Here is a 24,924-nt window from a genome sequence, read left to right as displayed (position 1 = left end):
AATAGAAATAAATGTCTTTAAATTTGAAGAATCATTTATCACAGTTTTCTTTCTGAATGGAACAGAAATGGGAGCCTTGTCAGCTTAAACACAGGTTTATCTCTTGCTTCTTCTTTTTGTTTTCATGTGCCTGTATGTGGTATGTATACATGTGTGTGTGTTCACATATATGTGGCAGCATATGTGTTTTTGGCACGTGTACAGCGTGCGCATGCACGCACACAAACACACACACACAACACACACACACACACACACACACACACACACACACACACACACACACGGAGGCCGAAGGCTGGCAACCAGTTTCTTCCTTGGTTGCCCTCCACTTTATTCCCTCTCAGTTGAACCTGGTGCTCACCGAGAGGCCCAGTCTAGGATGCAGCTTGTTCCTAGGATCTCCTGTCTTAGCTTCCCAGAGCTGGAGTTACAAGCAGGCCACAGTGCCCACTGGGCAGTGCTGCGGGTGCTGGGATCTGAACCCGGGTTCTCATGCTTTCGCTGTGAGCACCTTACCTGATGATGAGCTACCTTCCCATCTGTTTCTTGCTCACTCTTTATGTCCAGGCATGTCTGCAGGACCTCAGCTCACCTAGCTACTCAGCCCTCAATGACAGAGTGACTAGCCCCTCTTGTCTATTCCAACACTGCCAGTCACTGTGCCCAAGGGAAGAACACCTGGAGAAGTAAAGGCAGCATGTTTCCTGTTCAAAACCCAGAAATGGCTTCCTTGTCCCACACTACTGCACAGCTTCTAGCCTCAGACTGTGGCCAAGGTGGAATGCTGGGAACTATTTTTATAAAGTATTACAGATTGAGTTCAGGGCCTCACGAATGCTTATGTAAGCACTCTCATTGACCTATGACTCCATCTTTTTAATATTTACTTATTTTAAGACAGAGTCTCAGCTGGGCAGTGGTGGCGCATGCCTTTAATCCCAGCACCCTGGGAGGCAGAGGCAGGCGGATTTTTTAATTCGAGGTCAGCCTGGTCTACAGAGTGAGTTCCAGGACAGCCAGGACTATACAGAGAAACCCTGTCTCGAAAAAAACAAAAACAAAACCAAAAAAGACAGAGTCTCACTAAGTGGCCCAGCCTAGCCTTGAACTTGCAATCTTCCTACCTTAGCTTCCAGAGTAGCTGGCATCCTGGGCCTGTGCCATCAGACCACCCTTAGGAATTCTCAGTGAACAGTATTAATGACACAACTAGGTTCATCAGACATCTAGTTGTTTTTTTGTTTTTTATGATTTCTTTATTATGTATACAGTGTTCTGCTTACTTATATGCCTGCAAGCCAGAAGAAGGCACCAGATTAACCAAGCCAGCTCAGTCAGTCAACAGTTTCTCCAGCTCAGGAGTGAGGATTAGAAAGGAGGAAAAAAGAAAAAAGACAATAAAGCAACATTGTAGCATGACCCCAGCTGGTTCTGAGACTGATGGCAGGTTTTTTTTCCCCAATCCACTTTTTTTGTTTGTTTGTTTGTTTGTTGTTTGCTTTTTTGGATTTGTTTTTTTTGAGACAGGGTTTCTCTGTGTAGCCCTGACTGTCCTGGAACTCACTCCATAGACCAGACTGGCCTCAAACTCAGAAATCCGCCTGCCCCTGCCTCCCAGAGTGCTGGGATTACAGGCGTGCGCCACCACTGCCTGGCAAAATGTGTAGCCCAGGCTGGCCTCGAACTCGTGATCCTCCTGCCTCTGCCTCCTTCAGCAAATCCTACCGGCATGTGCCACCACAACCGGCCCCAATCCACTTTTATACCATTTTAATTATATGCAAGTAATAAGGGCAAGCAGTACAATAAACACAAATAGTCAAGGAACAAGCAAGGCAATAAGCAAGTCTCATCATCACTGTTTCTAAGGGCTTGTCAGGATGATCAAAATATCTGAGCCCACCTCCCTGTCCTAGCCCAAAGTCAGGTTCTTGCCTGAAGCCTACTTCTTTCTTCTACCCTAAAATTAGATCCCTGCCTCAACCGTGAGCCACGTCGCCAGCCTAGACAGCTAGCTTTTGAGACTGTTAAGCAATCAAAGGCGACTGAGAAGGACCATCGCTGCTTGGACCTTCTTGGACTTCTTAGAGGCTCGATACTTCCCCAGTGGCCTACTTGAATGTACCATCCCTGTGTCCCACAGCGCCTCACTGCTTGATAAATACATGTTTACTTTTGGCTTTTGTCTCCAGGAGGCTTAGAGCCAAATATGTGCCACAGAACACTCTGGAGAGTTAGTAGCAAAGTTTGTCTTGCTTTAAAACAACGACCGAGGGCTGGAGAGATGGCTTAGTGGTTAAGAGCACTGACTGCTCTTCATAAGGTCCTGAGTTTAAATCCCAGTAACCACATGGTGGATCACAACCATCTATAACAAGATCTGATGCCCTCTTCTGGAGTGTCTAAAGACAGCTACAGTGTACTTACATATAATAAATAAATAAATAAATAAATAAATAAATAAATAAATAAATAAATAAATCTTTAAAAAAAACAGTGACCAAAATGTGATCTCAAATGATAGAAAGTTGAACATCAAAATTAACATCTATGAAAACAAGCATCTTTAACTTTACTCATAATAATAATAATAATAATAATAATAATTAGTTACAATTACAGCCCTGTCTAATCTTGGAATAATGAAGAAGGATCATTGAAGTTAGGCCCTGGTTTTTCCTCCCAGACCCAAGTTTTCAGAAGTAAGACTCAGACTCAAAATATATTTACTAATACATTGATTATATAGCTAGGCTCTTCTCTGACCAGATAGAACTTAAAATCACCCATTTATTCTGGCCTGCATTCTGCCACGTGGCTGGTAACCTGTGCTCAGGTTCCTCACATCTTCCTGGCAGATCTCCAGTCTGGCTCTATCCCAGAATTCTTTCTCCTCCCAGATGTCCCACCTTCCACTTCCTGCCTATGTCATAGGCCACAGGCCTTTTAATTGACAAGTGAGGCATCCATACAATGCATAAGATATCCTCTGTACAAGGATGGCTATTTTCCCATCCTGACTTCTGTACATAGTTTTAAGATAATGTTTTATCTTTTGTGTTTCACTTTTTTGGAAAGATATTCAATCGCTATGCCATTGGTTAACCCCATACCATTGTATAATTAGAGCATTGGCTAACCATTAAATAATCATATCCTGGGTTAACTACCATGGGCTTGTTGAATTGTCTGCCACCCCACATCCAAGCTGACCATGTTGAGACTCACCCTGGAACTGGACACCAGGGGCTGTGGCGTGGATAGATCGCAGCTCCTTTCCACAGTTGTGAATATCTGTGAGTGAGGCCGACTCTCCCTCTCGCAGAACCATAAACTACTTCTTCAGGTGGAGCAAATTCTTGAAAATCTGAAGATTCAAAATTCTCAATTTCAACAGGGTCTTCCCACACATCCCCATCCCAAGTTATAGGATCCCATTCTTTGCCAATTAATGCCCTTACTTTAACTGCTGACACCTTCTGAGGTTGAGACTTAAAAGTTCGCTGTAATTCAGCCAACCTTATAATGAGGGCTTCAGTTTGATTTTCTGTTACTTGAGCTCTATAGCTGCTAGAGAGTAGATTCTCTTCAAGGGCACACTTAGCAACTTTTAAATTGTTTACTTGAGTCTGGAGCTCTTCGATTTTATCACACAACTCCTTCCTTTCCTTCATTGTTTTTTCCCGAGATGCTAAGAGCAACCAACCAGCAAAATCATTTTCTGATTTTTTTCCCCAACTAGGAGAAAGTATTTTATACCACCGAATCACCTAATTCATCAAGATAATCAAAGGCATTAGCTTCTTTAAGCTTGAGATATAGTTTCATCCATGGGTCTTCAATATTCTCCGAGCTCCCAGGAGGGAGAGAATCTGGAGAAGCTTCAGTAGTTGAAGGTGCTATTGGATCAACCAACCAACTCCAAAATTTTGAAACATTCATCCTTATACTTCTGCTCTTCTAGAACCACTCCTGGTACCAACTTCTGTATTAGTTTGGGTTCTCTAGAGTCACAGAACGTATGGATAGTCTTTATATAGTTAGGTAATTTGTCGATGATTTACAGTCTATAGTCCAACTCCCCAACAATGGTCAGCAGCAGCTGTGGATGGAAGTCCAAGGATCTAGCAGTTTCTCAGTCCCACGAGGCAAGCAGGCAACGAAGAGTAAGAGAGTATCTTCCTTCTTCCAATGTCCTTATATATCTCCAACAGAGGGTGTGGCCCAGATTATTGGCATGTGGGTCTCCAGCAGAGGGTGTGGCCCAGATTAAAGGTGTGTGCATCAGTGCCTTTAATCCCAAATGATCTTGAACTCGGAGATCTCCTTGTCTTAGCCACTATGCTTCAAGGTCTCCATGCCAAGATCCAGGTCAGAAACTTATATCTCTGAGCCTCCAAATTAGGATCATAGGTGAGCCTTCCAATTCTAGACTGTAGTTCATTCCAGATATAGTCAAGTTGACAACCAGGAATAGCCACTACAGCACCTGAATAATGAACACTCAGGTGGGGAGTGAAAATCTCCCACCCACAGTGCATATCCTTGATGCTTCTTTTATTATGTTTTCATTCCCTGGGCTGCTTCCTCTGTTCTTGTGTGTTGCCAAGGAGTGCCTCAACTCCATTGTAAGCTGAGAAGGATAAATAAACAAATGGAGGTGAATACAGACTGCTCAACTTTCTAATTACCCCAAACTGGTTTTATTGGAATCAACCCCACCTTGGAGAAACTGGAGTCTGGGCACTTTTCTTTTCTTTTCTTTTCTTTTCTTTTCTTTTCTTTTCTTTTCTTTTCTTTTCTTTTCTTTTCTTTTCTTTTCCTTTCCTTTCTTTTTTTGGTTTTTTGGATTTGTTTTTTTCGAGACAGGGTTTCCCTGTATAGCCCTGGCTATCCTGGAACTCACTCTGTAGACCAGGCTGGCTTCAAACTCAGAAACCCACCTGCCTCTGCCTCCCAGACTGCTGGGATTACAGGCGTGTGCCACCACCACCGGGAGCGCCACCACAGTCTGGGCACTTTTCTTGAGGTGAGGAAAGCGAGTGGGCATGGTTGCCCTGGTGAAGCTTGGCCATTGTCTACCCTTGCCATCAGACCTTTCCTCTTAGTGAGCAGAGAGTCAAGGACTTCAGCCTTGCTGGGTTTTCAGAGGCTGCGGCTCTGTCAGGGCCTCCATGTGGGTGGTGCTGAGTGACCTCACATCCTGGGACCTTCTGGGAAACCAAAACTTTTTCTGACAGTGAAGCTGTCTCCCTCCTGTGCCTTTATAAATCAGGTTAGCATTTAGTCTAGAACTTTAGGAGAATAACCTCTGCCCTCTGCATCAGCCCCTCCCTGGACCGCTCCAGAGGCTGACATTACAGTCTTGTGATGCGGATGGTCAAAGAAGCATAAAGCTGACTGAACGGGATCGTGCAGTCCATGAAGGATGCGTGCCTCAGGAACCTTTGCCCTAGGAAAGACCTTCCTATGACTTTCCTCACACGACCCTCACACAACTTTAGTGTCATTTGTCCTGTGGTCCTGTATAATGTAAAGAAATGCATGTTCAGGAAAGATGCACATCATCCAATATAGGGAGGGGAGTCCATCCTGTGCTTGTCCAAACCCAGAGTGTCTAGTTTTTACCCGCCATGTTGCCTCTTCCCCATTCTGCTGCCTCCCATCTAGGCCATTAAACTTAGGAGAGATTAATACACCTCTTACCTTAAAAAAAAATAACAAAAAGCAAGTTTTTACATGATCCTTCATACGATGTTAGTCAGTGTTCTATTGCTGCGAAAAGACACGCTGACCAAGGTGAACTCTTAGAAAGTATTTAATTGAGGGCTGACTTACAGTGTAGGAAGTTTAGTTCATTATCATGGTGAGAAACACAGGCAGATGGGGTACTAGAGAAATAACACAGAGCTACATCCTAATCCACTGGCCAAGAGAGGAAGACTCTGGGCTTGGTGTGGGCTTTTGAAACCTCAAAGCCCACCACCAATGACACACTTCCTTCAACAAGGCCACACCTCCTAATCCTTTCAAATAGTGCCCCTCCCTGTTGTGGTGGCCAACCATGCAGATCTATGACCTATGGAAGCCGTTCTTTTTCAAACCCTCACACATACTAAGCAGTACACTTGTATTCCCATCTAAAGAAAGCTGTAGCATCCGATAGTGTGAGGCACACATTTCTGTGTGTAAGTCTGTCCCATAGTATAGACAGACATTATGCGTGATTTATAGATGAGAGGCCCATACAGGGTCTTGTAATGGAAGGACAAAGTTGGGATTAGAGCGTAGGATTCATGAATCCCAGGCATCCTAACCCACGAGACATCCCACTGAATGACCCAGAGGAGGAATCCTCAATGGAAGAATCCTGGCGATGCATCATTGGGAGAGAGGCAGGTAGGTAATGGGGGGGCATCACGGCAGGACCGTTGTTACACCGTTCAGTTCACAGAACCGTTTCTGTTTGTTTATGGCCCAGCAGTTACTTCTGGGTCCCTCAAAAGACTGTTTAATTTCATAGAATGTGAGAGCCAGGTATAGATTTTGGAAAGAACTTTGTTTCATTGTCCACACCTCATGTGCAGTTCAAACCCAAGAACATCCAGTGGATTATGAGTAACGATGATTCCCAGAGAACAGAATGTAACATTCAGAGCATTCGAAAGGTTCTTTATTTTTTTTATCTATCAAATAATATATATATATATAACTTTGCTTATTATCATGACCAAATACCTGTGGAGAAGCAGTTGAAGGACTGAAAAAGTTTATCAGTCCTTAGGCATACTCCTCAAGTTGGGGAAGGGGGGCAGCAAGTCGGTAAAGTGACTAGTTACTTAGTCAGGAAGCAGAGAGCTTACAGGAAGTAGTGCTGGGCTTTAAAACCGGAAGATCCACCCCCAGCAACACACTTCCTCAAGTGAGACCCCACCTCCTAAAAGTGCCACAAGGGACTGTGTGTTTAAACACATGTACCCATGAGGGGTGGGGACTTAATTTTCCAAACACAACATCCTTTATCTTTTTAATCTTTGGTATTTTGCTTATCACTTTAATACAGTTATTGCTCTTAACAGAGGATACACTTGTTCTCAAGTCACCAAGAAAGCAGCAAACACTGCTTGAACTACACTGCATGAACTACAGCTGTACTGAACTACCCTTCCCTCCCTGGAGTCCCACCATGCCAATATTGCAGGAAAGAGTTGTGAGGAAAAGGAAAGGAATCCCTCAAGTTTAGACACCACATAGCAATGAAATTCAGGTGTGACTGCCCTCTGAGGGAGGAGCTGGATTCTGATTATGCCCTGTATAGAGATGAGATTAAGCAGAAGGTGTTATGAGTTCTTGTTTGCGTAGCCACCTCCCTCCCGCTGTGGCAGTGGCTGCCAGCACGTTTTCTCATGGATGATCTGTGGCTGCTGTTAAACCTATACGCTTATGTAATCGGTTTCCAGTTCTTAGGATTCCTGAAAGAGAAGGATCAGGACTCAGAAATGTAGAGTGTCAGGTTTCGTGGGCACTTGAGGGATTAGACTGACAAGTGAAGAAGTATTAGTCTGGGACAAAGGTCTTGAGGGTTCTCAGAGGCAGCAGACTGGAGTCTGTCTGGAATTCCACCCCAGCTCTTTCCTCTTCCTCCTGTCCATGCACAAGCTGTTTCACCCTCTGAGCGTCTGTGTTCTGTTCTGTAGCTGAGAATTTATTATAAACCAAGTGCGTATACTGACTTTACAGTCCCGTTGCAATAGTACCGATATTGAAATATGAGGCATCCAACACCTGGTTGCTATGACAATGACTTGTTGCTTATCTAGATGATAAATACTGGGCACTGATGTTGGTTCCTGGATTGTTCTGCATGCTGGGAACAAATTAAGACAGGCATCAGTCAGACTTCTAGACTGACATTCGAGTGAGAGACAGGTGATAAGTAAAACACACAAGAAAAACTATAGGTCATGGGGCTGATGAGATGATTAACAGGTGAAGAAAGGTGCTTGCCCTTAATCCCACATGGTAGAAGGGAAGAGCTGGTTCCTATAAATGGTTGTCTGATTTCCACACACACTATGTCCTACCTACATACCTGCTTATGTGAATAAATGTATAAAATGTGTATACATATTAAGAGCTGGTCATGGATAAAGTGCTAAGGAGACAATGCAGTTGGGAAGGAAGATGAAGACTTAGAGAAGTGTGGCTGGTAGTGTAGCTCAGTGGTAAGGCACTTGAGTAGCAGGTGCAAGGCCTTGGGTACAATCTCTGGTTGTAAAGGGGTAGCTATGGAATTCCTCTTCTAGCTTGAACATAATGATAAAGTCAGATGGCCACCTGGGCATAAAGCTTCCAGAATAAGCTAACATCAGATAGAGCCCTGAAGTGAGACTGTACTATATTCCACCACAAGGAGGGAACTGACTCCGAAATCCCTCTGACACACGTCTTCCACCCCACATGCGCACACAAACAAAATGCCATTTAAAAATGATTAAAATTGGGCTGGAGGGATGACTCCGCAGTTAAGAGCACTGACTGCTCTTCCAGAGCCCTGAGTTCAATTCCCAGCAACCACATGGTGTCTCATAACCATCTGTAATGTGGATCCGATGGCCTCTTCTTCTGTGTCTGAAGACAGTAACACATACATGAAATAAATAAATCTTTAACAAAAAGATTAAAATCAATTCAACTAATTTCTGTAGGTGTGGATAAACTTAGGAGTTCAGGGGAGAGAAAAGCGCATTTGTGTTGTGGGCTCCAACGCATGCATCTTCACCTCCTTTGCTGGCTTAGGGGTTTCCTAGTCAGCATAGCCTGGTGTTATCTGAAGCTCTTTAACCTGTTGACAGTCACATTCCTGGAGTAAGTAAATTCTGTGCAGTGAAACTGGATGAAGAGCGCCAGTGACCTTGTTAGCTGTCGATGTGTCAGCCCAAAGGTTAGAATAATAAGCTCCTCCCCCACCCCCATGAATCACGACGGACGGCGTCAGCACTACATGGGCTACTACTACAGCACAAATATTCTCTCTGATGACCAGTTCAAGATGATTGTAAATATCCTCTTGTTGAAGTCATGGCAATGATTTTAGATACTGTCAATCATCACATGAGCTTTCAGGGATTGGGCAGATGGCTCAGAGGTTCCAGCTATGGGTTGTTCTTCCAGAGGATTAGAGTTTAGTTCCCAGCACCCATGTCACATGGCTCACAGTGCTTGTAACCCCAGCCTCAGGGGGAGTCTGATGCCTGTAGCCTCCTCCAGCGCCAGCACTGCTGCCCAGGAATCCATACACAGACAGACAGACAGACAGACAGACACACACACACACACACACACACACACGTGCATGCATGCATACTGACTTAGCTGCTATCAGTTTGTCTCAACAGTTCAATTTATCATCTGTTATGATAAACAGAGACAATATTGATACAATCAATAGTCAGAGCTTAGTTCCAGTCAGTTGCTTCAACTTGCTTGGCAATCATGTTAATTACCAAACCATCAGTAAACATTTTGTCATCTGACATTGAGCTATCAAATGAATAGGCAGGGGAAGGGCTGTCCGCTGTGAGTGGGGAGCCGCCATGGGTGGCCTAAGGCATTATCAGAGGAAACAGTAACCTTTATTTTCCCTAAATGGCTGAAATATGGTAGATATGGGCTCTTACATAGTAAAACTAGCTTCATTCAAAGACCAGGGTAGGCCTTTTGGGTGAGACTCCCGTTTTGGGATACTGTCCTGGGTAGATCCAGGCACCAAGCAGGCATCCCAGAGTCCTCCTCCCTTCCCTGGAAATTGCCTGACCTTCCAGGGAGAGTTGCTTACAAGGATCAGTTAAAGTGCCCTTAAGATAAGAAAAAAATCCAGCCTCATTTTTAACCAGGCTGCCTCTCTGGAACCAGCATTTTTAGTTACGGACAAAGAGGTGAACTATACTAAAAATATGCTAGGATGTAAACTCCAGGAAAGAGGAGAGGATTCCAGTTATTTTCTGGGTCTAGGAGATTGCCTGGGAACGTCAGATGCTCAAAAACATGTGTGGGATGGGTGGATGGATAAATCTTCCCCCCCCTCTCTTTCTTAAGCTTCTGACCTCAGGAGTTTAGTTCTGGAAATGGGGCATGGTGAGAAAGATGGAGAAAAAAAAGCTTGTCTCAAGATAGGCAGGAGCAGCCAGGGCAGTGGTGGCGCACGCCTTTAATCCCAGCACTTGGGAGGCAGAGGCAGGTGGATTTCTGAGTTCGAGGCCAGCCTGGGCTACAGAGTGAGTTCCAGAACCGTCAGGGCTACACAGAGAAACCCTGTATTGAAAAACCAAAACCAAAAAAAAAAAAAAAAAAGGTGGGCAGGAGCTGCTCATAGGAGGGGCGGGTAGAGATGGACGGGGTCTGTTGGGTCGATAAGAAAGCCCTGTTGTAGAGGAGGAACACAAAGCCAAGGGATCCTAAAAGCGTCATGTTGAAGCAAAGACCTGAAAGTATCTCTGGAGAAAATTAAAACCCTAAGATAACATGACTCACGTGTGGTGATGCTGGAGAATCGAAGCAGGAAGTAGATGCTGGGGGCGTAACCTAGTAACAGGGCGTGAGCCTCTGGTTCACTCCCAGCAACGCAAAACAAAAGCACATGAGTGCAAGTGGTGCCCAACTAGTATTTTACAAAGATGTACCATTTCAAAGCATTATCTCAGTATCTCAGCCTCCGCTTCTCCAGTTTCATAAATTAATATTAATTAACTTTTTAAAAGTAAGCATGTGGGGGCCGGGGTTGGAGTATTGGCTCAGAGGTTAAGAGCACTTGTTATTTTGAGGACTCCCGAGTTTGATCCCAGCACCCACATGGTGACCCACAATGGTCTGTAACTCCAGTCTCAGGGAATCTGAGAACGTCTGACATCTCCAGCATCAGGGATGCATATAATGTACATATACACATACATATATATTCAGGGTATGCTGGTTTGAATAGGTTTGGTCCCTATAGACTCAAGTGTCTGAAAGCTTGGCCCCTGGGGAGTGATGCTATTAGTAGGTGTGGCCTTATTGGAGGAGGTGTGTCATTGTGTGGGTGGGCTTTGAGGTCTCCTATACTCAAGCCCCGCCCACTGTGGAATCCAGTCTCCTCCTTGCTGCCTTCTATCACAGTGTAGGACTCTTGGCTCCTCCAGCATCAAGTCTGCCTGGATGCTGCCAAGCGTCCCACCATGATGATGATAGACTAAACCAGTTAAATGGTTTCCTTTAGAAGAATTGCCCTGGGGGCTGGAGAGATGGCTCAGCAGTTGGTTAAGAGCACTAACTGCTCTTCCCGAGGTCCTGAGTTCAATTCCCAGCAACCACATAGTGGCTCACAACCATCTGTAATGAGATCTGATGTCCTCTTCTGGTGTATCTGAAGACAGCGACAGTGTACTCATGTAAATAAAATAAATACATCTTTAAAAAAAAAAGAAAGAAATCTTTAAAAAGAGTTGCCTTGGTCACTGAGATCCCTTCACAACAATGAAACCCCAAGACACAGGCAAAATGTTGATGCATATAAAGTAATACAATAAATCTAAAATTTAAAAACAAGTTAACGTAAGCATCTGGGGTCTATAGCTCAGTTGGTAGAGTGCTTGTCTAGCATTCATGAAGCTGTGAGTTTGATTGCCAACACCACACAAACTGGCAATGTGGTACAATCCTAGCACTGGTGGAAAAGGGGTGGGAAGATCAGAAGTTCAGTATCACCCTTGGCTGCATAGTGACTCTGAGGACATCCTGAGATATGTGAGATTTCATCTCAAAAATTAAATTAAAATTAAAAAGTATGGGGCTGGAGAGATGGCTCAGCAGTTAAGAGCACTGGCTGCTGCTCTTCCACATGGTGGCTCACAATCATCTGTAATGACATCTGATGTCCTCTTCTGGTGTGTTTGAAGAGAGTGACAGTGTATTCATATACATAAAATAAATAAATCTTTAAAATTAAAAAATATTAATGTAAACATATTGGACTAAGGATGGAATTAAAACAGTCCTTGCCTAACAGTGTTGTGTAGGTTTGAGCCCCAGCACCACAAGACATTAAACAGTATAAATACTGGAGTGTGGTGGTAATCCTAGCACTAATGAGACAGATACAGGTGGATTTCTGTGAGTTCCAGGCCAGCACGGGCTATCTATCAAATTCTAGGCCAGATAGAGCTATTTAGTTAAAACTTGTGTCAATAAATAAATTAATTAGTTTTTTTAAGTTAAAAAAACAATAAAAAGTAAGCAATTTAAATCTAAAAGTGTAGTAAAAAGTGAAGAGTTTCTGGGGAACTCTGTAAGTATAGAAAGTGGGGAGGGGAGAGTCTCGGAATATAGCTTCGTCCTCTGGGTCACGGCCCAACTGTTCTCCCTCATGCTTGTTTTCATCTCAGTCATGCTGTACATGGGGGGAACTCTACAATGAATGTCCTCCTCCTTCTCCTTTTTTAACTTATAGGAAATAAAAGTATGTTTGGTTGTCACGGACTTTTGGCAGTGTCTGTATATACCGATGGATGCCCAGGTTGGCACCGGACTTGGTGTGGTCCTCCTGACTCAGCTTTCTGAGTGACAGGTTACAGGTTGAAGCATCCCCTGGCTCCTGTGTTTTCTATTATTTTCACATGTGTGTAGTGTACTTGGACCATATTCAGCCTCTGTTACCCTCTCTGGCCTCTCTTCATGCCCCATTCGTCTCCCTTGTCTTCCAAAATAGCCACTTAAAAAAAAAAAAGAAACCAACCTGAGATTCCCCACATGAGAAAAAGTGTGTGATATTCATCTTTGTGCACTTGGAACAGGAGAGTCTCCGGTTCCCTGAAGAATGACACAATCCTGTGCTTCTTCATGGCTGACGACACTCCATTGTGCGCGTGGCCCGGATAGTCTTGATCTGTTCATCTGCCGTTGATTCTATAACTTGATATCCATCTTCGTGTACACCGCTGGCCGTTTTCTAGGGTTCGTTTCGTTCAAAGTGCCAGTGAGTCATGTGGTCAGAACTCGGGTCCACAAGCTGTGTTGGGAAGAGCCTGATCGTGTTCATTACTGGACCTTCATCTCTTATCTACTTGCTCAGTATTCTGTTACGGCGGCACAGCTGTGCTTTCTCTGTAGGAAGTCCTACATTTTGACCTAATTACAGATGGAGTAATTAGGTCATGATTGAGTCCTGTCTTCAAAGGGCTCACAGTTCAAGCAGGGGAAGGGGAGCCTATGGACGGGTAACAGACAAGATATTAATGACTTTGCTGAGCAATCATGTGGGGAATACAGCATTGTGTTAAAGTTGGGTAAGGAAGTAGATTATTTGAATGTCACATTGTGTTTCTATATTATTTTGTTCATTGGGTCTCTGAAAAGGGGGGTTGGGGTGGGGGGACATTGCTTTTGCTGCTCTTCTCTTTGGTGCTGGGCACACGAGCCAGGGCCTTTTGTATGCAGGACCAGAGCTCTGCTACTAAGCTACAATCTCAACCTGACAGACTGTCTTCATGGGCGAATACAGAGGTGAAAGAATTGGGGTGGATATTGGTGAGCAGTCTGGACAGCTTTGGAAGAGATGGAACTTTAGCTTGGCCCGAAACAATGGGTCCTAACTGAATTCAAACTTTCCTGAGTGTGCGCTGTGCGCCAGACACTATTTTAGCCCTTGGCTAGCATGAGCTCATTTAATTCCCACTATACATGTGGTAAATGTTTATCATTTAGATGGGGAAACTGAGGCATGGAGAGGCTGAGTCACTCGTTCAAAGGCACATAGCTACTAAGAAATAGGCCATATAATCTCTGACTCTGCTGGGGGTGTTTTTTGGTTTGTTTGGTTTTGGTTTTTGGTTTTTGTTTTTGTTTTTTTTTTTTTTTTTTTCTGAGACAGGGTTTCTCTGTGTAGCCCTGGCTGTCCTGGAACTCACTCTGTAGACCAGGCTGGCCTCGAACCCAGAAATCCACCTGCCTCTGCCTCCCAAGTGCTGGGATTGGAGGCGTGCGCCACCACCGTCCGGCTTCTGCTGTTATCAGTGTGGTCTACTGTGGCTTTTTCTACTTGTGGCTTTTTCTCCACAGTGCAGCTGAGAGAGGAGAGCGATCCGGGTAGGAGGGAAACCTAACAGCTGACACAGGCCCTTCAGTATGCAAGCAGAGCACTAGGCATCCAGGCTGACAGGGAAGTTTAGGAGGCAGAAAAGGCCATCAATGCAAGAGGACTAAATGCAGCATGTGGCTTCTCCGCCCTCCAGTGTCCTGCAGTGTCCTGCAGCAGTGTGACGGGCTATGCTGAATGGCAGTGTCTTCACGCCATAAGACTTATGAACAATGATTCCCACCTGCGGTTTGTGGTTCTCAGGGCGGGTCTCCCTGCTCCGCCTTGCCTGTGCACAGCATAGAACAGCCAGAAACTTAGAGAACAGAAAACTTAGCTCTCTCAGAGTTTATGTGTGTGACTCAGGATCGTAAGTCCTCTCCATAAAGCTTGACGAGGAGTGTAAAATGGAATAGCATTTTTGCTAAATATATTTTTTTTAAACACATAAAATTCGCAGCTCTGAGTTGCAGTGACTTCTTCAGAGCCAGAGCGATACGGGCGAGCAAGGCGGGAACTTTTAGGCCTTTGTGCGTGATTTGTACTCTCTCTAACGATATAATAAATATGTAAGCGTTTACTAGCAAACCAATTAAAACACTGATTTTAGCATATGCCATTTTTGTTGTTCAAAAAGGAAGTGGGTAAGGCCCAAATCTACAACTTTATGTTCTAAACATGGAGGCAACATAAATCGCTATTTGCTCTGTTTTATGGGTCTTAAGGTCTGTTGGAGGCCTTTGATTATGGAAGCGGTCCGGTCCTTCAGAGTAACTACGACAGAGGGAAAGCCCGGCCCTCTTTGTTTTTGTTCAGGTTTTGTTTCCTAGCTTTTGAGTTTGTTTTGCTTCCTTCTTTGCATCGCTTTATCATGAACGATAGCCTGTGCTGGACCATGCACGCTGGTGCTGGACCACACACTCCGGTGCTGGACCATGCACTCCGGTGCTGGACTGGTCCATGCACTCCGGTGCTGGACCACGCACTCCGGTGCTGGACCACGCACTCCGGTGCTGGACCACGCACTCCGGTGCTGGACCACGCACTCCGGTGCTGGACCACGCACTCCTGTGCTGGACCATGCACTCCGGTGCTGGACCATGCACTCCGGTGCTGGACCACGCAATGTTTCTCTCTGCTTGCTCCCAAAACGCATGGTCTGAGTCCTGCTCACAGTGCCATGGACCTGATCAATGGCCTCACGCTTGTGTTCGTCCTCCACCTGTCAGTCTAACTGACAAAACAGAAGTTCAGCCTGGCGCGGTGGTGCAGCCTTTTAATCCCAGCACTCAGGTGGCAGAGGCAGGCAGAGCTCTGTGAGCCTGGTCTACAGTGTGAGTTCCGTGACAGCCAGAGCTACACAGGAAACCCTGTCTCAAAAACAAACAAACGAAGGAACAAAATAGATGTTCTTATTTTAGTGTGTGTGTGTGTGTGTGTGTGTATGAAAGAGAGAATATTCAAACACATGCACACTCACGCACATGCACACACACACACAAGCACAGAGACAAGAAGCTAACATCAGGCATCTTCTATCTCTCTCCAGTTTTTTCCCTTTGACGAGGTGTCTCTCCCTAAACTCGGCTTACAGTTTTCCAGCAATTCTCAGAGATTGTCTCTGACTGCTTTGAAACTGGGGTTACAGGCATCGTGGGAAGAGCCGGCTTGTTACTTGAGTACTGGCATCCAGAGTCAGAGCATTGATTTTGGAGCAAGAGTTATTTTTTCTTTTCTCTCTCTCTCTCTCTCTCTCTCTCTCTCTCTCTCTCTCTCTCTCTCTGTGTGTGTGTGTGTGTGTGTATGTGTGTGTGTGGTTTTTTGAGACAGGGTTTCTCTGTGTAGCCCTACCTGTCCTGGAACTCACTCTGTAGACCTCTAACTCAGAAATCTGCCTGCCTCTGCCTCCCAAGTGCTGGGATTAAAGGCATGCGCTACCACCGCCCAGTGGAGCAAGAGTTCTTAACCACGAGCCATCCAGAACTTAAAATGTATTTATTTTATTGTTTTGACACAGGGCTTTTCTGTGTAGTCCTGGCTGTTGCAGAATTCATTTTGTAGACCAGACTGGCCTTGGACTGAGAAATTCGCCTGCCTCTGTCTCCAAGTTTTGGAATTAAATGTGTCTGCCACCACCACCTGGCTTTTAAAATAATTTTAAGATATACTATGTATAGAACAGTTTAAAGTCTGAAACTAAGTACCGTTCTGCCCATGTGCCTCCTGACCTGCACGTGCCTAGCCTCCTGCTCCATCCACTGATTTACTCCTTTCTTACCCGTCTCAGGGTTTCCATTGCCGTGAAGAGACGTCATGACCAAGGCAGCTCTTATAAAGGAAAACATTTAATTGGGGCTGGCTTACGGTTTCAGAGATTCAGTCCATTATCATCATGGCAGGAAGCATGATAGCATCCAGTCAGCCATGGCGCTGGAGAAGGAGCTGAGAGTTCTGCATCTTTATCCAAAGGCAGACAGGAGAAGTCTAGTCTTCCAGGCAGCTAGGAAGAGAGTCTCAAAGCCCACCTCCAAAGCGATACACCTCCTCCAAGGCCACACCTCCTCCAACAAGGCCACACCTCCTCCAACAAGGCCACACCCACTCCAGCAAGGCCACGCCCACTCCAACAAGGCCACACCTCCTCCAAGGCCACACCTACTCCAACAAGGCCACACCTACTCCAACAAGGCCACACCTACTCCAACAAGGCCACACCTACTCCAACAAGGCCACACCCACTCCAACAAGGCCATCTAGTCAAACAAGGCCACACCTATTCCAACAAGGCCACACCTCCTATTAGTGTGAGTCCATGGGCCAAGCATAGTCAAACCACCCCATCACCCAAAGTCCACCATCACAGAGTTACACAAAATAGTCTCATTTACCCAGAAGGCTTCTGTGCTATCTCCACTAACTCTGGTGAACACAGATCTTCCACCATCTCTGTGGCTTTTCCCTTTCCAGAATGTCATATAACTAGAATATGTAGCTTTTTTTAGACTGCCTTCTTGACACTTCTGTGTCTTTTCTTACTGAATTCTATCCCATTGTTTATACCACTTTGCTTATCCAGTGGGCTATAATTTGAACCAAAAGGTAGAAAGAGAGTTATAGAAAACAAATCAACCTGGCTGAGGTTGTATATCTCAGTTTGGGTATATACTGAGAGTGGTTGTCAATACTCATGGATCCCAGCACTCAGGAAGTGGAATCCAGAGGGTCCCAAGTTCAAGATCATTGTTGTGTTACATAGCAGATTAAAGGCCAGCCTGGGCTACATGAGACTCTGTTGAAACAACAACCACAAAAACCACCTCAATTTCTAAAGGAATAAATAGAAGCTCCAAGTGGCTTTGGAGAGGGAAGGGGGTATCCAGGGGGCCCTGGGATAGTGGTCTCCAGAACTGTGTTCATCCACTCAGCTAATGTTTGTGAACACCCTGTGTGGGCAGAGTTACAGGTACTGGAGCATATGGGGAAGAGAGACCAGCCCTTTACTTCTTAAAGATTACACTTTGGCCGGGTGAAAGGGGTGTGGTGGCAGCTGGTCTGCTACGTTCTGCATCCGTTCTGCATCCGTCCAGGCTCAGGACAAAGGATTCGTTCTGCATCCGTCCAGGCTCAGGACAAAGGATTCGGTCCAGACTGGATACAAGGTCACTGTTGCTCTCTCTTGTCTCTCTGAGCAGATTGAAGAAGGGGGGAAAGCTGACTCGGTGAGCTCCGGACTGCAAGCTGGGGACGAGGTCATCCACATCAATGAGGTGGCGCTGAGCAGTTCCAGGAGGGAGGCTGTCTCCCTGGTGAAAGGGTCCTACAAGACCCTCCGGCTGGTGGTGCGCAGGTAAGTGGGTCCCTTCTAACACCTCAGTGTCACCTCCCTGCCCGGCCTGACATGGTGTGTAACTTATCTTTAATGCTGTCTTAGTGGGGGAGGTGTTGACTTTATGCAGGCTTTTCTTTGTCTTTCTTCTTGCCCATGTCGTGGTACAGGACAGGAAGCAGATGCTGTCTGTCTCTCTTCTGAAACCCTCCCTGCTTTTCAGAGTTAGCATTGGCTTGTTACACAGGAGCTTCACTGTCCTTTCTAAATTTTAGGTTTGATGAATACCAACACATCTCTGGTGTGGCCGGAGCTCTAAGCAGCCCTGTGTTCTGGTCCTAAAGTGATAGACTTAGAGCTAATTTAGGTGACATTTTCTTAGCCATGCCTACAACTTGGGGCTAAAAGGCTGGTGGATCCTTCTTGTTTGGTCATCTTAGGAGTGATGGGTCCTTTTGGGGGTAAAGACTTGCTTTCAATATTTTAAGTTAATTAATTATTTTATTTTTAGGTATGTGTGTGTGCTTGTATGAGTTTTGTCTGTGTGCATATAGGTGCACCATGTGCACACAGTGCCCAAGAAGGCCAGAAGAGGGCGTTGGAGTCTCTGGAACTGGAGTTCCACAGTTGGTCTGATGGTTGTGAGCCAACAACCCACCAGACAACCTCTGCAAGAGCATCAAGTGCTCTTAACCATTAAGCATCTCTCCAGTGCAAATGTTTTATAGACAGCATCTCAATATAGTTTCTTCATCTTTACATGAGGATTAAAATACCCACTTTATGTCAAGATATGAAAATAATCTGTGGCCGGGCAGTGGTGGTACAAGCCTTTAGTCCCAGCACTTGGGAGGCAGAAGCAGGCAGATTTCTGAGTTCAAGGCCAGCCTGGTCTACAGAGTGAGTTCCAGGGCAGCCAGTGCTACACAGAGAAACTCCATCTCGAAAAACAAAGCAAAATGAAAGAGAGAACGAAAATAATCTGTGTCCACCAAATGAGAAGTGGATAAAGAAAAGGTGTATGTATGTATACAAGCTCATATGTGTAAATCATATAACATGCCACACACACACATATGAAATATTATAGAGCACCACAAGGAAGGATATTATACCATTTGCAACATAAACAAAACTAGAGAACGTAATGTTTTCCACATAATGAAAAGAATCCCTAGAGGTAGAAGCTGGGAGGGGCCTAAGAAAAATGCAGGGATATTGGTTAAAGAGCACACACTTCCGTTAGAAGGTGGAAGAGGCCAGTTGTGGTGAAACCTGTGCCCTATGGTTGGGAGGAGGAAGTTCTGTAAGTTTGAGGGCAGCCTGGCTATAGAGCAAATTGAAGGCCAACCTGGGTCAACAGGACTTCGTCTCCAAAAAGCAACCAAGCAACCAAGACAAGTACGTTCTCAGAATATGCTCTGTAGCCTGGTGACTATTATTACTGATACTGTGTTATGTATTTATAATTTGCCAGGGTAACTCTTAAGTATCTTTACCACATGCGTGCCTGGATGCACCCAGTACACACACATGATGCAAGGGTAATTGTGTTTGGTAGTGTGTCCACTGATTAATTTGATTAGTTTTGATCGATCATTACATAATGCATCCCTATATCAGATCATTACATCACCCATCTTGAATATCTACAGTTTCTTAGGAGAGAGTGCTGAGAGTTGAATCTAGTCTTCACTCACGTTAAGAGCGCACTCTACTCCAGAGCTACATTCCCAACACCACTGCTAAACAACTCTTATTAGTTATGTTACTAATGTTGGTGGGGGCAGCGTATTTTACAAGGTGATTGGAAAGAGTAAACAGTATAGTCTACATGGGAACAAGACAAGCGTCTACTACTTATATTATTATTGTCTAACTCTCTAGACATAAGCATGTTTTGCTAGGTCAAGATCTAAGTGCCTCTGAGGCGGCTCAGTGGGTAAAGGCACTTGTAGCCAAGGTTTACAACCTGACTTTAATCTCTAGGGCCTACCAGCCTACGTGTTGAAGTAGGCAATAGACTTCTGCAGGTGATCCTCTGGGCCTCCTGCATGTTGTGCTGTGCATGCATGCCTGCCAGCACCATAAATACATAAATAAATGTAATCAAGTTTTTTAAAAAGGTTTAAATGAAACACACCGCCATTTCAAATATGGCGGCTGAGTCTTCAGATGGATAGAAAGGCTAAGAACAATGGGGCCCATTCCTTCCTTCTAGAAAAGAGTTGAAGGTTTAAATTACCTTTGTATGAACTTCCAGCTTGAGAACAGTGGTGCTGGTGAAGTGTGACCACGGAATCCACACTCCTTAAGTGTCTGACAGGACTCTAGTCATAGGCGGCCCAAAGGGAGAGCGTCCACGTTGTCAGCCTACAGGTTTCTAGATGTGCTGTCTAATCATGACATGCCATTTGAGTTATCTCTAGCAGAATCTTTGCCAGTTGGGGTGAACTTGCCATAAAAGGTTGAACTCCGGCCTTGCTGCTGACTGATTGTGTGACCCTCTACCCTTCATTCGCCTCATTATTCAATAAGACACAAGTACTGCCGAGCGGTGGTGGTGCACGCCTGTAACCCCAACACTCTGGGAGGCAGAGGCAGTGGATTTCTGAGTTTGAGGCCAGCATGGTCTACAGAGTGAGTTCCAGGACAGCCAGGGCTATACAGAGAAACCCTGTTTCCAAAAAACCAAATCCAAAAAACAAAAAACAACAACAACAAAAAGACACAAGTACTATTTCCTTCCTCAAAAGGGCATTATACTGACTGTGGTGGATAAAGTTAATGTGCATGGAATATGGGCAGTAGTCCATCCCGTTGGTTCTCAACTGGGCTAGAGAGTCACGTGGACTGTTGTATGACCATGTATATGACTGCCTGCTTATCCAGAAGCCCCTGTTTCATTCCCTCCATGACTTTATTATGGTTTAGGGGCCTGTGATCTGCTTAGAGGCCTAAAGTTAGTGCTGGATGTCTTGGAGCTTGCAAGATTTAGGAGTGTAAAGTCACATTATATAAACCCAGAAGCAACTGGGCATTCACCACCAAGGCCATGTGCTAATTCATTTTAAGATGGACACTTCTAACCGGCTGGGAATCGATATACTTCATCCCTACAGAAATACTGAAGGGGAAGTGGGTGACCTCTGCCTGCAGGGGCTGATGTGTGTGGTGGCATCTATTCTGAAGGCCAGATGCTGTGCTCGCCCGCCCATCGGATGTCAAGGCCTTTCGCCTCTGGGCCCCAGGGAATCACACTGCCCTGGTCCCCCTTTCCCTTTTCAATCCCTCACCACCAAATCCCCTTTCTGACTGACACATTCCTTCTTTAGATATGTTAATGAAATCGATCAGGTTACCGGCTGTCTCGCTCTCCCTGCTGTTGGTGTGGGGAACATTTTGTCTCTGGAGTGTCTGTTGAATGCACCCTCGCTCGTCCATTTTGTGTCCATGTTTAGGGTAAACTCTCAGTGTTAGAGAGACAGGTGCCTGCCTCACTTCTCTCACAGGCAGGCTGCAGGAGACATGAAAGGGCGTTTTCCTCCCATACTTCCAGGTCCACTGCAAGCCCCCATGCTGGACTCCGCTGCTTTCGTATCCTGAAGTCCAGCCTTCATGTCCTGGTATCAGCCTGAGAGGCCAGGCTTTCAATTGTTTCTTTCAATTTTAACAAAATGATTTGTGATAATTCATTTATTAGTTTGCTTTCCTTCATAAGTAATCCTACTACTACTACTATTATTAACAATAGTAATAATGTTATATGATTTTCTAGAAATGTAACTGATAGTGTCTGTCTATAGAGGACAAGTAACTTGTATAGTCAAAGTTTATGCACCCGCTGGCCTGCACCTCTACCTGTCTCCTTTAAAGTTATTCTGGGTGGGTGAGTGTAACACCTGCGGGGTATCCACATACAAATGCCAAGAGTAACCGTGTGTATGTGAGTTTCAGGATGACTGAGAACAGGCCGAAGTAGAAATACCTTCTCAAAAGGCTGCTTTGACAAGAGACATGCAAAGTCCCCAGTGAGCCTCGGGTCAGAGATCTTGGGATTTTTCTGCTGACCCATGAAGAGGGCGGAGCTTAGCCTTTCTTAGAGCAAAAGGGCAGAGAATGCTGGGTTGTGCGTGGGCCACAGTCTAAGCTGGTGGTGGATAATGGGGTGATAGGGGTGATATGATAAACTAAAAAAGGCCTTGCAAGAGGAAAGTAAACATCTCCCAGCAGGGGAATTCTTTATGGAATGCGAAGATCCAAAGCCCGTACAAAGCCTGTTAATTTGAGTAAGACACACAGTGAGAGTCAGCACTCCAAATCCTGTCTGAAATCAACACACGCTTTATTTGGCAGACATGTAACATACTTGTCTGAGGACCAGGTGACCTTCAGAAGGAAACTGGTAGATAAGAGGAAAAGATCTTCAGATTTAATTGATGACTATATCTGATGCAAGATGCTTAAAAAAAAAATAGGTCTAAAGAAGTGAGTTAGTGGTTAAGAGCACTGGCTGCTCTTCCAGAGGGTCTGGGTTGATGTTCCAGCACCCATGTGACAGGTCACGGCTATCTGTAACTCCAGTCCTAGGGAGTCCAATACCCTCTTCCTATCTCCTCAGGCACCAGGCATGCACACAATGCACAGAAATGCATGCAACAAAACATCCATACACAAAAAATAAATAAGGTTTGCCAGGTATGGTGGCGCATGCCTTTAAGACCAACATTCGGGAAGCAGAGGTGGATGTCTGTGAGTTTGCAGCCAGCCTGGTCTATATAGCAATGTTCAGGACAGCCAAGACAACATAGAGACACTGTTTCAAAGAAACAGGAATAACAATAATAGATATTTTAAAACAATCCCCCCACAGAGTTATCTTTATCGTTTACTTTATATTGTATTATATTTATGCGTATGTGTGTAAGTGTGTGTGTGGGTGGGTGGGGGAGGTCATGTTTAATATACAAGTGGCCAGAAGAGGGCATCAGACCCTCTGGAGCTGAGTTACAGGTCATTGTGAGCCTGTTACAGGTGCTGAGAACTAAGAGTGTGATCTGTACCTCCGGCCTGTAAGGTTGAATTGTACATGACGACTGTGATGTATCCATCAGTGCTATCCGAGTGTGGGTTCAGTCCCCTTCCGGAACTGGACAGTCAGAGACTGGGGCTTGCTGGCCAACAGGTCAGGCAAGGAACTCTTGACTAGAAAAATTAAGATGGATGGGTCTGGAAAATCCATGGCCTGCACTGAAGAGGCTGTGCGCGTCAGGAGATCTGAGTTCCATCCTTAGAACCCACACAGCACACAGCGGTAGAAGGACCTCCACACTCTAGAGCAGCTCCTAGTGTCAACCTTTGACCTCTGCCTGCACCTTTACATATGCACAGCCTGAATATGTACACATTCACATATATACGCACATATATTCACATATATACTTCATTTTTAAAAAAGATACTATTTTTGACAAATAGTATTCTGTTCTTTTTTTTTCCTGCCCCACCAGTGATTTATTAGTCTGCTTGCATGAGGTCACAGGTCAATAAGGCCAGCCAGATCCCTGTGCCCAAACGGGTCCTCACTCTCACCTGAGACTGAGCAGGACGCAGCAGCCCAGGAGAGAGGCCTCAATCCCCGAGCCCTCCATGCTGCCAGACTTGGGGGCGGCTGGAAGGAGCCGCTCTCACTGGTAGGGAAAACAGTTCCGACCATGAGCACAGGGTCCTGAGGCGCAGGTCCCGGCCACGTGTTGGCTCGTTCCCGCTGCGGTTGAGAGTTGTAGGCACGGGACTGGGTGTTCCAGGCGTCCACGTAGCCGTCCATGCAGGTGGCAATGCATTTCTGCAAACTGCGGAGGAAGGGGAATCCCTAACTGAGTTCTAGTATTCAGTTCTTAAACTTGGTGAGCGCGCACGCACACACACACACACACACACTTGTTAAGCAATTTATATTTAGTGTGTAAGAAAAGACTGAGTGGGGTTGTTTGTTTGTTTGTTTGTTTGTTTTGAGACAGGATTTCTCTGTATAGCCCTGGCTGTCCTGGAACTCACTCTGTAGACCAGGCTGGCCTCGAACTCAGAAATCCGCCTGCCTCTGCCTCCCAGAGTACTGGGATTACTGGCATGCGCCGCCACTGCCCAGCCTCTGAGTGGTTTTTATGGTAACTGTTTTGTCCCTTTTTATCTTATCTTATCTTATCTATTTATTTAAGTACCTGCTTTGTCTGAGGTTTTGGTGTTGTTTGTTTGTTTACTTTTTTGAAGCAGGATCTCACTTTATAGCCCTGGCTATCCTGAAACTTGCTGTATAGACCAGGCTGGCCTTGAACTGACAGAAATCCACCAGCCTCTGCTTCCCAAATGCAGAGCTTAAAGATATGCTGCTACAACGAGCACAGTTTCATGCTTTTGATAGATAGTGAGAGTTAGAATGTACAGGCAATGGCCAAGCCGAGGCTGTCTGGATTGGAGGTCTGAGGGCGTCAGGTACTAGCCGTGGAATTTTGGGCAAATCTTTTAATCTCTGTGCAGCTTAACACAGAAATGTGTGACTATGGTATTTAGTATGGTGATCAGCAAGGATCATCTGAAAATAAAGTGTGTATTTGTTAAGTTAAATTCCCTCCTTGAGAAGGTCCACCTTAATCTCTAGATCACAGTGTGCAAACCAGAGTCCTGGCCAAGGTAGGACGTAAGCAGGAAGAAGTTCTTAACACAGAGGAAGGAGTGAACCTAAAGAACTTAAAGGCAGGCGGTGGCCGTCCGTGCAGTGCACCTTTTCAAAGTGCAATATAACTATTAGGTTTTTGTTGTTGTTGTTGTTTTGAGACAAGGTCTCATGTAGCCCAGGCTAGCCTGACACTCGATATACAGCCAAGGAAGACTTTGACCGTCTGATCTTCCTCCCTGCCCATCCTGGGGCTAGAATTACAGCCTGTGTCACCTTGTCTGGCTTGCACATGTCAGCCCTTGGGCACAC

General features: G+C 45.3%; 1 protein-coding gene across 1 annotated transcript in view; it reads left to right on the top strand.

Annotated features, from left to right (window-relative positions):
* Positions 1–24,924, top strand: part of Shroom3 (shroom family member 3) — a 284,818-nt gene that overhangs the window by 82,529 nt on the left and 177,365 nt on the right. The window contains exon 2 of the mRNA XM_052198634.1: positions 17,806–17,960. Within this exon, the coding sequence (XP_052054594.1) occupies positions 17,806–17,960 (155 nt within the window). The remainder of the gene's footprint in view (positions 1–17,805; positions 17,961–24,924) is intronic.

The sequence above is a fragment of the Apodemus sylvaticus genome, chromosome 11 (genome assembly GCF_947179515.1).
Source record: "Apodemus sylvaticus chromosome 11, mApoSyl1.1, whole genome shotgun sequence".
Classification (NCBI taxonomy): Eukaryota; Metazoa; Chordata; class Mammalia; order Rodentia; family Muridae; genus Apodemus; species Apodemus sylvaticus.
This window is presented reverse-complemented; position numbering and strand designations above follow the sequence as displayed.